We start from the raw sequence: 13,658 nt of genomic DNA, 5'->3' as shown, positions 1-13,658 counted from the left end.
ATTGCCATGTTGGTTGCCTCTCGACTGTCACTGAGAGGGGACCTGGCTGGCACTGCAGTGTTGAAGAGGGGATGCCACACCAGTGCCACATCCCAGCTCTGGGCAGAAGACACTGTCCTGGGGGTCAGGAGAGGTGTGGGTCCCACAACACCTCCCAGACTGAGTATGCCACAGATGAAAGGGCTAAATTGAGGCCGCCCTGTCCTGAGACAAGTCAGGCAGGTTCTGGTCTGTGCAAAGGGGTGATGTGGCAGCTTGAAAGAAAGGGCAAACAGAGCTTGGTAAGAACTGCTTGAAGAAAATGATCCAAATGGTGAAAACAAGCTGGGCAGTTGGGAAACTCAGGGAAAAGATTCCTCATCAGGAAATTCAAAAGAACTGAGGCAGCAGCCAGCACACCCCACCCTGCGTGTTCATTCACCAAGCATGAGGATGGCATTGTGAGCATATCCTACATAAACACCTGGGGGTTTTTCCAATCACAGGGGGTGAAATCACACCCACAGCATGAAACTGCGGGCAGACCATCACTGGCACAGAGAATCCTCTGCTCCTGTGCTGGACAAATGGTGCCACACCAGAGATTTTGTCCCATCCATGCAACTCTTGCAGCACTGTGTGCAATCTCAGCTGAAATCACACTCCTGGCAGCTGCAGTTCTCTGCAGAATCCCACCATCCTGACCTGATACATCTTCAAACTGCCTTGCACAGAACTGCACAATGTACTGGAAAAAAAAAAAAAATCGGTATTTTTTGCCTTCTGCTTCAGGAACATGCCCAGCCTTTTCCTTTCCCCACTTTTATTTATGACTCCTCTCTGCTGTCTCTGCCACTGAGGTATTCATCCACGTGTTCCCATCATTTCAGATTCCCTTCCTGGGCCAGCTAATCCCTCAGCTGTTACAGCTCCCCATAACTCACATTTTGTGACCAACCACGACTCCCACAGTGATTCCATTTCAGCCCATTCCACACACAAGTGGAAGAATTCCTCCCTGAGAAGGAATTCATACAAGAGAGGTAGAGATCAGTAAATGACTACCATAAAATTACCCTTCAGTTTTCCTTTTTTATTCTTCTGTATTTTTCCAGCAGCTGCTTAAAAATTGGTATTCAGTAATATAATGACCTGGTAACATTTAGCTCTTTGAGACACAGATATTTTATTTACTGAAAAAGCGTCACTAAATAACTTTATAAAAATATCCACCAGGCTTTGCAGCACTTCCAGGAAAATACATAAAATTCCTCCTCTCTTTATGCAATCATTGTTTGCTCCTTTTCAACCTGACAGATGGTACGAAAGTTTTGCACTTGACACTGACAATTGTCTTTCCCACAGGCATGTGATGATGTGCTCATTGCATCACTCCTGTCTCGGAATATTTTTTTAAAAAGCTGGCTCACAAATGAAATCCTGGGAAAGGTGAGGGCAGGAACTGGTATTTCCACTTTTGCTCCTGGTTACACGCTGTGGAAGTGATGTGATGTGTTTGAAACACAGATGTTAACACGGTCACTGTATAAATACATAAATACATAAACAAACTCTATAAATACATAAATACATTTATCCAGCGTTGTCCATCCACACTGACTGCCCTGTGGCCATCTCAGAAACCACCTGAAAAATAAAGATACATTCTATTAGTGAAAGGGATTCCTCACAACTTGAGGTGGAACTTACAGGCAAGTTGTCCATCAGCTCTGCCATGTTAGATTAAAAGGAAGCACTAAATGGCCTCATGTTTTGAAGTATATTTTATTTCAAATTACACTTTTTTTTTTCTTTAAACAGCCAAGTAAGATTTAATTTTTCAAGCAAGGGAAAATAGGCCAAGCACTGTATTGAAATGAAGTTTCTTGCTCAGTGAAGGGAGATAACCTGAACTCAGTGCAGGAGAGAAGCTTTACTGTGGGATTGCACCCAAGGAGCAGCAGGCCAGCCTGCTGGCTTTATGCCACATGCAGGTGACAGCCATGAGTGACAGGACAAGGGTGGCTATAAAAAGGCCTTGCAGTAACTGGATAAAGCACATCTTGGCACTATTAATGAACACAGAAAGGAGATGGGTCAAGAACCTCTTTGCCAAAATAAACTTTATCACACTCTAGTGCTGGAGAGAAGGAAGGAGCTCCATGAGCTCAGGAACACTTCATTAATAATGTATCAGTCCAATAACTCGCTCCATCCCAAATGAGGCATCTGTTTCTCCCTTTCCATATCTGGGAAGAGAAACAGATGACCCAAAATGCCAGTGCTTTTTCACCAGCTTTTTTTCCAAGTCATTTCAAGTTCCTGCAGTCAGAGGAATTGCTCAGGCCACGTCCCCTGTGGTTCACTGCTAATGTACAGACAGGTATATATATTTTTTTGCATGAAGCTATGCAGTCAGTCTGCAAATATGAGCAGGGTCACTGACTATTGCAACAGCCCAGAAAGGTGCATGCTACACTAACAGAAAAAAATTAGAAAGAGTAGAAACAAAATTTCCTCCACCTTTAGGTATAAAATACACATACAGACAATTTTGAAAATTTACAGACTGGGATAGCAGAAGAGTTAGCACATAATCAAAGACATTTTTAAAACCTGCTGAAACACTGTGAAAATTCAGGGCTGTAAACAGCTGGGATGCTTAAAGTCTGAATTGGAACATTCAGCACATATTTGTCATTGGGCTGGAAAATGTTGCTGCTCTTCCAAACTCAGGGGTTGAAGGACAACAGAAGTATCTCAAGCTGTGGTGATTGCAGGGGTGTTTGGGTTTTGGTGGGGTTTTGTCAGATTTTATTTTTAGGTATGGCAAAGGCATTTTTGGAGCCTGGTGTACGGGCTGAGGCAGAAGCAGAGACACGAGACTACCAGAAGGATAGCAAGGACGATATATATAGGGTGAATCATTAAATAAAAATGTTCTTTCTTGTTGGACATGGACATAAAGGAATCGTAGCCAGCAAAATGAAGGCATAAACAGCCAGGACCACACGGGGAGCTGGTGGAGGAGGAGAAAGATGCGCAGGGGGGTGGTACCTCCCTGCAGGGTCCCGCATTCAGCTGAGCTCTGCTCCTTTGCTTCCCTCCTCCCTCACCCCAGGGCAGCACCCACTTCCTGCACTCCCCAAAGGCTCTGTGCCCTCTCCCAACTCCCTGTCCTGCCCCACAGCTCAGCCCCAGGAATGGTGAGTTCCTGCCAGCTCCATCCTGCTGGATCCGAAGGTGGGAAGCTCCGTGTGTGACAGCCAGATTGCTTCCTCACTACAAAACCAGAATGGCAATGATTAGATTAATTCATTCCCAGCCCTGGTTCACTCCGATCCCACTGCTGAGTCACACAACTCCTGCACAGTCCCTGCTTTTCCCACTTCCCTGAACACAAACCCAGGGCCCATTTCCTGGTCAGAAATGAGGCATTGTTTTGTACCAGAGCTCAGAGGCTGCAGAGAAAAGACGTTTTCCATCATGCACGCATAACATTTCATTTGCCTTAGAATGAGATTCCCCTGCTCCTCTTATTAAAGACAGATTATTTTTGCTTTGCTCATTACACAGACCTGTCTAAAGCACTGTGTCCAAGTATGAAAAATAAATGAAAGCTCCAGTTGTGTCATTTCCCAGCAGAGCTGATGAATTGTACACTCATGTGGCTGCTTTCAGCTGCTGTGTCTCATGAACCATGCTGCTAATTTCACATCTCAGTTACTGCAAAAATGCTAAATAAAGGGGATTTTTTTTTCATTTTATCCCTAAAAATATGCATTTATTCACATGGCAAAAGTGATAAATCTAAACATTTGAAAAAAGTGATGGCTTCAAGTCAGCATCACCCACACAACTTTCATTTAGATCTTGTTTATCTAAAGTACTTCCAGCAGAGATATTAATTTAAGCTTTTCCTAACTCTCATGACCAGCCTCATCCTGCAGTTGATTTAGTTTTGCTGAGTAATACAGGATTTGGCTTTAATTCTTGAAATAATAGGAAACAGAAAGAAAGTCTACTAAAAAAATACACCTAAAATGATATATTTGTGTGGTTTAGATATTTCTATTAGATTAACTGTGGTATGTTCTCTTCCAGGAATTTTATGTCAACAAAATACAGCAGCAAAAATCACTAAGTAGGGTAAAAGCCCAGAAAGGTTCCTCTGGAAAAGGTGTATTTAATGCAGCTATAACACCAACGAGGGTTTATTATGGCACCTTACTCTAAGTACATTGTTCCTCTTATGCAAATACATTTGTCAGTAGGTAGATGTGCTGAAATATGGTTTAATCACACACCTTGATAATTCTGATCCCTTTTGACATGACAGTTTAAATCATGCAGGAAAAAAACCCTGGAAGCTGGGGCAATGCTTCAAGCTCCACCTAAAATGCTGTGGGGTGAACAACTCTGGAGGGAAGGGATACTCTGGGCTCTGTGTGACTAATTCCCTGCAACAAATGCAGAAATCACTGGGGCTCCCACATCTCACCCGTGCACAGGGTGTAGATGAACAAAACACTGCACAACCATTAAAAGAAAATAAATATATGCTAAAATACCATACCTGTTTTTATGAAACTCTGAATGAAAATCAATCATTAAGGCCAACTGGAAAAAACAAAGTAGAATTCATTAACTGTTAAGTCAACAAAAATCTGAAGAAAGATACAGATAAAACATTTAAAGTTCTTTATTTTGTTTTTCTATCATTTTAATCTTGCATTTCTTTATTTCAACCAAAATAATACAAAGAATACCTGGGAAAGAACCTGCTGTTAAAAAGTTGCTGTCTAGAAGAGCTTGAGAAGTTGTTTATTGCATGAGAACTCATTCCTGCAACCTGTGTACTGCCACATGCAGACCTCTTGTCTTCTCAAAATGTATCAAAATTTTACAGATCTTAATTTCTAAACTAGGAATAGAAGTATCAGTGAAGAACAGCTCTGCAAATTCTTCTACTTCCACTGGAGAACATTTCCGTGGTACAGAGGCACTGGCCACCTCCCACAGCTCAGAGGGTGGCACAGAGGATGATGCTAAGTGAGTACTTACCAGTCAAAAAAAATCATTGATCAAGATGCACATCCTGAAATAACAGCCCTTCAGAAACAGGTCACAGTCGACTATTCCCACAAAATAATTCAAGAATTGCCTAAAATTCATAGAAAACAGAAGCAAACACAGTATTTAGTTTGAATTGACAGCTGAGCATTAGCTTGGACAGGCTTTACAGACACTGCAATCCCCTGGAAGTGCTGGAAATGCACAAAGGGCAGAACACAACGGAATATCCCCCAGTTGTTATCAAAGCAACTGCAGGATGTGATGCCAAATACCAGGAAGGCCACGTGTGGCAAAGGATCACTCTGGGCTGTAAACTGAGACACACACAAACAGAGAGGACGAGGAGTAACAGAGCAGTACTTACTCAGTGACGGGGCAGGAGGTCTGAGGCCACGGAGGGAGGCACTGCCAGCTCCTGGGGGATGGGTTCCATGGAGCAGCCCAGGACTGGCCCTGCAAGGACAAACTGGGCTCTCCCCAGGCAGGGCAGAAGTGCCCTGGACAGGAGCTCCTGAGACCACCCGGGGTCAGCTGGAGACAGAGCTCCCGGGGCAGGTGGTCTCAAACCTGTCATCACTGTCCAGGGCTCGAGGCGTTTGGGAATTGTCCACCAGGGCCTCTGCAGTGCCTCCCTGTCTGCACATCTGGGTGTTGGAGTCACTGTCTCCCTGTCTGCCTGCACACCTGGCTGTTGGAGCCATTGCTCTTTAGTGACTCTAGAACTGAACTGATTACAGCACCACCACACCAATCCAAGCCTAGTGAGAAGGGGTCACAGACTCCACTCACCGCCTGACCTTTAATTCTTGGCCCCTCTGAAGTGAGCAGCAGCAATCCCATTGCCTCAGCAGGGCCAGGATACCTTTGGAAGGAATTTCCTTCATTTCAAATGTGAAGACTTGAAGCTCTTAGATTGCACGAAATGAGAAACGAAGAGTTTTAAATGATTTATTTGATTTTTCCACATGATCACAGTTATAGTTTTACATCAATAGGGTCTGTTACTACTTACAAACAGAATGCATATTAAAATGAAAGCACTCCTTTCTTCCCCAGAGTTACAAAAGGGGTCTCGAGCCTCCCCAGAACAGAAGCTTCTTGTAAGCATAATGATTTTTGAAGTCTTTAACAGTCTGCATTCAAGACCTAATTCTAACATTTTAATACAACTCAAAGCTGACTCAAGTTCCTAGCAGGAGATAGGCAACCTCAAAGTGACTGCAGACTTACAGTAATGCTAATTTACACACTATGTACAATTTAGAGAATTGTCTATTCCCCCTACTGGTCCCATTTTCACCACCCCCTTTTCTCTTTTCCAAATCGAATCTTGTTATTGGTTCCACTTTTCTTTTAAATATATACACGAGAATCCATTTTGCAGGCAAGAAGTGCGATGGTATTTTACAAGGGAACAGCAAAATGCATGCTTAACTGCAGAAAACACACAGCTTCATATGGAACAGCAAGTCAACATCTAGAGATTCAGTGTTTAAATATCTGCTGACCGTCTTTCAGCTCATTTTATCAAGAAACAAGAGGCTTCTGCTGCATGCAGTACATGATGGGAAAATCATTCTACACTGTATGTTAGACTCTTTTTTTGTTTAGCAATACAAGACGCACATTATATTAGGATGAACTTTGTTTTCTGTTTTTACACTGTTTTACATTTCATTCTTAACTTAAAAAAATAAAAACCCCAAATATATATTTGATTGTTGTCCCAGAAAAGATGTTTTTTTGTTGCCACACCTTCATTCTTTACGTTTCCCTTTCATTTGTTCAAATCAGCATTACTGCTTTGCCACATTGTTTTTGGGAAGAGAGAACCACGGTCACTCTATGCACTTCTGTACCACTTTGTAATTGGCAATGACATCTGAGGAAAAACCTTCTCAATTCTACTCCTGCCTGCAGGCTGAAGAATTCATTTTAATTCATTTTCTTAACCCCACGCAGTGTTAAGTGCTGGAATTTTCCTATTCTAGGCATGGCCCACACTGCTCTAAGCAACTGTTAATCAAGGACGGAGTCAGAGAGGTTTTACTACAACCCTAAACAAGCAGCAAAGGTCTGGAGACTTGTGCTGGCACCAAGACACGTTTGTTTGGTTGGAGTACATAGAAACACATAGTCTAAGAAACAAAACAGAACAAAACTAGGGAAAAAAAAGTCAAGTCCACTGTTTCTCCTCATTGGCTTGAAAGAACAGAGTTTCCAAATCGTGTGCTCTCACATGACCAGTGTTGGTTTCTAACCAGCCTCAAAACGAGCTGTGATTTCACACATGCAGCTCCTGCACCCCCAGGGCAGGCCCAGCCTCCTTCCCAGTGTCCATAGAACCATGTGGAAATGTTTCTGTGCATGCACGTTTGTGACATCTCCTGAACACTTTGGTTCACAGATACATTGATTGCACATGAAAATCAGTGGTCAGGCATTAAACTGTGGCTTACTCTTTCAGTACAGAATATTTATATGTAACTCTAATTTAAATGAATGAAAGGGTTTTTTAAACATAAAGCAAATGCAGATCTGGGAGATTTAACATCTTCAGTGTTAATCAACACAGTGAATCAGATTTTCCTCTCCACTGCTACTGCATATTCTGCTTTTATTCTATACACAGAATTTTACTTATATTACACCTCTGCATCTGAAACAAGTACAGACTCCATCACCCAGTGAAGAGGAGCTTTCTCACCTCTGTTTTAATTAAAAGATGCAGTTTCTGAGAGATGTTTGTACTGGAATGGTTCTTTATCTTTTCTGGAACAACCTATAAATTACAGTTAGACTCTACTATTGGTACAGATGTATGAAGAAAAGTCTACATATTGAAATATGTTATCACTTTACTTCAACTAATATCAACAGTAACACTGATATATTTTGCAATTATACAATATGTAGAGTGTAGCCTCACACTAATAACATTAGATGACATGCAGACAGTTCTACTTTCCCTTATAAGAACAGTATATATTTTTTAAACTGCAAGGAACAGAGCCTCAGGGGACCCAGGTGAGCCCTCTTAAGGTAAGCCGCAGAATTTAGAATAGAATGATACAGAAAAATAATAATCACTTGTTTTCTTTTCACGGAGATCATTTCAGAGGAGAAGGAGCAGAAGGGGAAAACATATTGCACATGTGTGAAACAAACGTGGACTGCTGGAAACAAAAGGCTCAACTCTAGATTGCTGTATTTGCTCTCTGTGGAGGTTAACAAAGTGCTCAGTTTGCAGTTTTGCTGGTATTGTGGTACCCATGGTATGAAAGGGAAAAAATGACTGAACCTCTCCCATCCCCCCCACGTTAGAGGTGCCATGAGCCAGCCAACATGACAAGTCACTCTGCTGCTCTCATGTCCTCCTAATTTGGGACACTTTTATTACTGTTACGTGGAAACCCGCCTGGTTGGAGCTGTGATTACTTTTACCCATCTCTTACTGGAACTTTTTGCTCATCCTCTTCAAGGTTTGCTTTTAGGCTGGTACAGTTTTGCAGTTGTGATTCCTTTGTCTCTACTGTTTAGGTGTTAAGTCCTTGCAGTGGCTCAAAGTGCTGAAACTACAAAGTAGGTGCCATGGATAATTTTGTACAGGATTTAGGGATACAAATTGTATAGAAATTTGCAAATGGTTTGGTTACAACACGTAAGCAACAACAGCACAGCCTATTTTTATGTGATGTCTTGCAACTAACTGGACTATGGAAGTGAGGGTTTGAGCATAAACTCAGCCTGCTGAGTGCTGGGTGCTTCAAACTAACAAATGTGATGAGTAAAAATGGTAAAGCCACTTTGTTGCTAGCACATGGCTACATGGAATTACAGATTTTTTATTTTTTTTAAGTATATATATATATATATATATATAAAACCCTATACTAAATTCTAAAACAAACCTTCAAGTTTTAGAGCACTTCCACTGGAAACACTCTGGACTAGAATTCAGCTTTGTGGGGGGTAAAAATGAGAAATTATGGTAAACAGGAACCAAAGTAGCTGAGAAGGATGGAGGTTTGCCATTTTCATGTTTGAGATGAATGTTTTTGCAGTGTTTACATGCACCTGGCGGAACTCTTCCCGTGTGGTCGTTCAATCCATATGCTTACAAAAGAAATGTGGATCATGTAAATTCACAGTTATCACAGCCTTTAAAGTGTCTAAGAACTTGTGTGACCAATGCTTGGAGGTGCCCCCTGGTAAGCGGGCACCCTACATTGCTACGGTATAATTACTGCATCTTAACGAGTTTGCTTACCTGAAATAGCAGAGCAGCTCTAATACTGATTACGTATGATATCATCGTGTTAATAAAATAAGGATTTATACAAAGCAGTATTGGACTACAACATTTAAATGCTATGTTACTTGGCACATTTAGTAATGATTGCTTAGAAATCTTAACAAGTCCAGGGGACTTGTGATGAACATACTGAAATGTCTGAAATTGGTTTCTAACGTTTAATGTTTTTGGTCTACTCTTTCATATGCTATTCATCTATTATACTGTCCTATCAAGTAAGTGGAATTCCTTGTAAAGTCTATATTGCTAGTTTTGTGGACTGAAAAAATTTCTTTCCAAGCACAAATGTTAACTATACAGTATATATATATATATTTATATGTATATATTTATATTATATAAAGTTTACTTACGTACTTTCATCAACCATATCAGGTCTACTTATTTTTTTTGCCCATTGAGAATAAAAGAGCAAGAATGCAACACTTGGTTCTGTCTCACTTTTTTTCCTGTTTTTTTCATAGGCTAGCTTTTCATTATGCGTGTAAAATTGTCCAGGGATTTGGTGTAAAAGGTAGCTTTCCTCAGATTCAGCAAGCAGCATGTTTTCAAGGCAAGTTTGGAAATAAGAACTAACCAGATGGTGGTGAACATCTATCCAGCAGATAAGTAAAACCACTATGTCCTGGGCTAACCGGAATTATTTTATTTAGTAACAGCAAGCCTTTAAGCTCATTAAACGGCCTAGGTAAAAACTGACGGTGTGGTCTGTTGTTTGCTGCAAGTGCCTTTGTAGCTGGCTTTAAAACTAGAGTTACGAGGAGGGTCTTTAGGCCTAGACTAGGCCCAGGTCTTTAGGCCTAGACTATGGTGCTGATGCCGCTGTGTTTGGGCTTGGTGCTGGCGGCGGTGGCGGGCGGCGGGGGCGGCCCGTGGTGGTGCGGGCCGTGGGCGGGGTGCGGGCCGTGGTGCGGCGGGTGCGGGCCGTGGCCGTGGCCGTGGGGCAGGAACGGGGCGTGCGGGCCGTGGCCGTGCTGGTGGTACTGGTGCGGGTGGTGCGGGTGCGGGGCGTGCGGGGGCGGGTGGTAGTGGTGGTGGTGGTGGTAGGGCGGCGGGTTCTGCGCGTGGCAGTACTGCGCGTGGTGCGGGTGCGACGCCGCCGCCGCGCCCTCCGCGTGGTGCGGGGGCTGCGGGGCCGCGGGGCCTTGGGAAGGGGGCTTGCCCCGCTTGCTACCGAACAGGGAGCCTAGGAGTGAGGAGGAGTTGGGCATAGTCTGGTGAGGGCGAGATGGACACTCTCGGGTTGATGTAGCTCTTCGGCGCATGTGAGGACTGCTAATGATGGACCCCTAAAAAGAAATTAATAGAAAGTAAAAATTAAAAAAAAAAATCTTGAAATGTTGGAAAAGAAAAGAAGTTCACACTGACCCACAAACTCCTCCTTCAGGGTTCACATGGGTGGATTATGTCATGGGTTCAAGGAAAAATTTTATCTCCACCTTCCCTAAGTTGCCAATGGGGCGCTCATGCCCTTCTCAGGGGATGTTAAGCATTGAGTGATTTTTCTCTCAGTACTTTGACATCAAAACATAGGACTTTAAATTAAAAAAAAAAAGTCACGGAAGAGTAACATGATATAAGACCTACGAGTGTGCTTTTAAAGGAAAAATACATTTTAAAATACTGCAAAAAATACCATACTTGCTTTTTTACCACAAGAAAAAAAAAAAAAAGCTACATTAAATTCAACCTAAACAGTTAAACATACAGCAGCAAATATTACAGTTACAGTTCATATTTTAAAACGGTATTTAAAACTTTATTTATAGTAGTTTTCCACTACTACATGTGACAGTGCTGCTTCTCAGGCCTACCTCTGCATTTTGTGTTAAATGGAACCATACCATTTTTGCCACTAAGATTTCTATGTGGTTGTATTGTTCTGACCTGTGGTCCAACATTCTCTGTTATTTAGCCTGGAATTTAGTTGCTGGAAGTTTGGGGTTTGTATTTTTAAAGAGTTATGGGACACAACAGTACTTAGGCAAAGTGTGCTAGATTTAAACTGCAATCTACCTAAAGCAAACACAAAAAAAATAAAGGAGAGGAAAAAAAAAGAAAAAATCTGCAAGCTGAATTCAGAGACATGAACAGTATATATAAATGGTTTGAAGATGAATGAAATCTCATGAAATCCACATTGAATTCACCTATCTTAATAGTTTTTTTATCTTCCCATGCCCTATCTGTGCAATTCCATGGTGTCATGACTGCATACATTTAGCAATTGAACTCGAAAATAAGCAATGGGGATGGTTGAGCATGACAGTCAATAGTTATAGCTAAATATCAAACAGCAAGAACAGTGTACTTGGTAACAAAGAGCAAGTGGGCTTTTAAGCTGGGACCAGACTGAAATGGTGGCAAAAGGACACATCATATCCATTTAACCATGCTTGCAGGAACAAAGGGAACAAGGTTAGCTCAAACCAAAAATGGCATTGCTCTAAAACAAGCTGTCAGTGCTTTGTAAGCTGGAAGAATATGGAGTGAGTAGCCTAGGCATGCATTTTATTTGTGGCAGGCAGGTTATATATATATATATATATATGTTAGAAGAAAAAAGAGCAAAAAAATATATGTATATAAAAGAAAGGTTTGAAATGCACATCATCACATCCAGCTAGACATCAGGAACTTCCTACTTACTTCCATATTGCTGTCTAGCGATCCTGCACTGCTGCGTCGCCCACGCTTGCCTGCCCAGGACATGCAACAGCAGAGATTAGAGACTGCGACACGACCGGCGCCCAAGAGCTGCGGCCCCGCGCCGGCCGCACAACCTCACAGCTTTGGGCCAGCAGGGACTGCAACTCTCTGCACCTGGCTGGGTTTTAAGGGGTTGAGTGGTAATTTGGAGGGTTGTCGTCGTTGTGAATCAACCAGCACGAGCGGGGTGTGATTATTTTTTTTTAGGTTTGCACAACTCTTTAAAGTACGTGTGTTTTAGCGGCTGGGTTTAGTGCTGTGGTTGTGGTGCTGAGCAGCAGCGATTTGAAATCGGTTGGTTTCCTGGAATCTAATTGGCTATGAAGGTTTTTTTTTTTCTTTAAACATTGAGATATACTTGTGGGGTGGCATTAATTTAAATGCAAAATTTAATGTCGAAATATTCTGAACTTCAGTGTGGGGCGCTGTGAGGGGCATCGGTTTTATCATCTTCATCGGTTTTATTGTTTCATCAATTTTATCCTTTCAATTTCAGCTTTGAACCTCAGTGGATTTCATACAATCTTCTTTCATGAGGTTTAAAAAAAACTAAACTTAATTTTTGATCAGTAAATCTGGAATCTGTCTTGACATTATGGCTAGATTTTGTTTGTTTAGCTGTGCAGTGCTTTATCTTAAGTATGGTGGATTTGCCCTCCAACAGTCTCAAATTGCAAAGACATTTGCCTAAACCCACACGTGAAACTCCAGACTCTGCCTAAAGAGCCAGAAGACCTCAGTGGCTGTATAGGACACAGGATCCCAGATTTTCTTTCTCACTTCACAGCAGAGAAAATAGCATCTGGCTGCAGTGGAAATGGAGATTTTCAGAACATAGCTTGGGGAGCATTGCTTTGCAAAGTTTCAGAATACTTTCCTGGCAAGGTATAGAAACAAAGCTGAGCTTTGAAGAGCCCTCACGTACTCAGAGCTTCCCTAAAATCGGCGTGGTTTTAGAAACCGAAGCTTTCTCAAAGCTCTCTCCTTGCTTTCCTGCAAGGCCAAATAGCAAAGACAATCTCCACCCTGCACTGGCACATTGCTGCCTTCAGAATCTTCTACTCAGAGAGGTGGTTTTGGGGGAGAATGTGAGGATTTCAGCATCACTGAACCAATGAGCGATGTACCCTCATCACAGACACCCCAAAGCCACCTGGGATCAGAACTAGGGAACACTGGAACTGGTCACAGAACAATACAGACTGCCCAAAGGATCAGTATGATCAAAAACTACCAGCTGCTGGATTTACAAGCGTAACTTTGACCTCGTTGGTCACAGGACGCTGCCCTGAAACACAAATTTCTCTTAAGAGCTACAGTTCCAGGCTACTGGAACATTTTCCCCTCTTACCAAGAGTTGCTCCCCAGAACAAACCACTCTGCAGTGACATTAACTTGAGGGGAAGGCATTTGTGGTCAAGGTGTTGTGTTTGACTTGCTAAATTCATCGGGATTTGGAACGATTCCCCTGTCTGGGCTCTTTGTCAAAAGCTCACTGCTTCATCGCCTGCTGCAGTTTTAGCCTCAGCCAAACCAGAACTGTACTATTTTATGAGCCCCCCAAGAAAAACTGGGCTTG

The 13,658-nt window shown here is 42.3% G+C and overlaps 1 protein-coding gene across 7 annotated transcripts in view; it reads right to left on the bottom strand.

The window, feature by feature from the left end:
* Positions 1-5,989: 5,989 nt before the first annotated feature.
* IQSEC1 (IQ motif and Sec7 domain ArfGEF 1) overlaps positions 5,990-13,658 on the bottom strand; it is a 281,157-nt gene continuing 273,488 nt past the window's right edge. For 6 of the 7 annotated variants that reach the window (XM_069027864.1, XM_069027865.1, XM_069027866.1 and 3 more), the window contains 2 exons: positions 12,020-12,069; positions 5,990-10,659 (listed from right to left, as the gene is read on the bottom strand). In XM_069027864.1, the coding sequence (XP_068883965.1) occupies positions 10,171-10,659; positions 12,020-12,069 (539 nt within the window). In that variant the 3' untranslated portion in view covers positions 5,990-10,170. The remainder of the gene's footprint in view (positions 10,660-12,019; positions 12,070-13,658) is intronic. The other variant, XM_069027872.1, reaches the window with a different exon arrangement.

Source organism: Aphelocoma coerulescens, chromosome 12, assembly GCF_041296385.1.
Source record: "Aphelocoma coerulescens isolate FSJ_1873_10779 chromosome 12, UR_Acoe_1.0, whole genome shotgun sequence".
NCBI lineage: Eukaryota > Metazoa > Chordata > Aves > Passeriformes > Corvidae > Aphelocoma > Aphelocoma coerulescens.
This window is presented reverse-complemented; position numbering and strand designations above follow the sequence as displayed.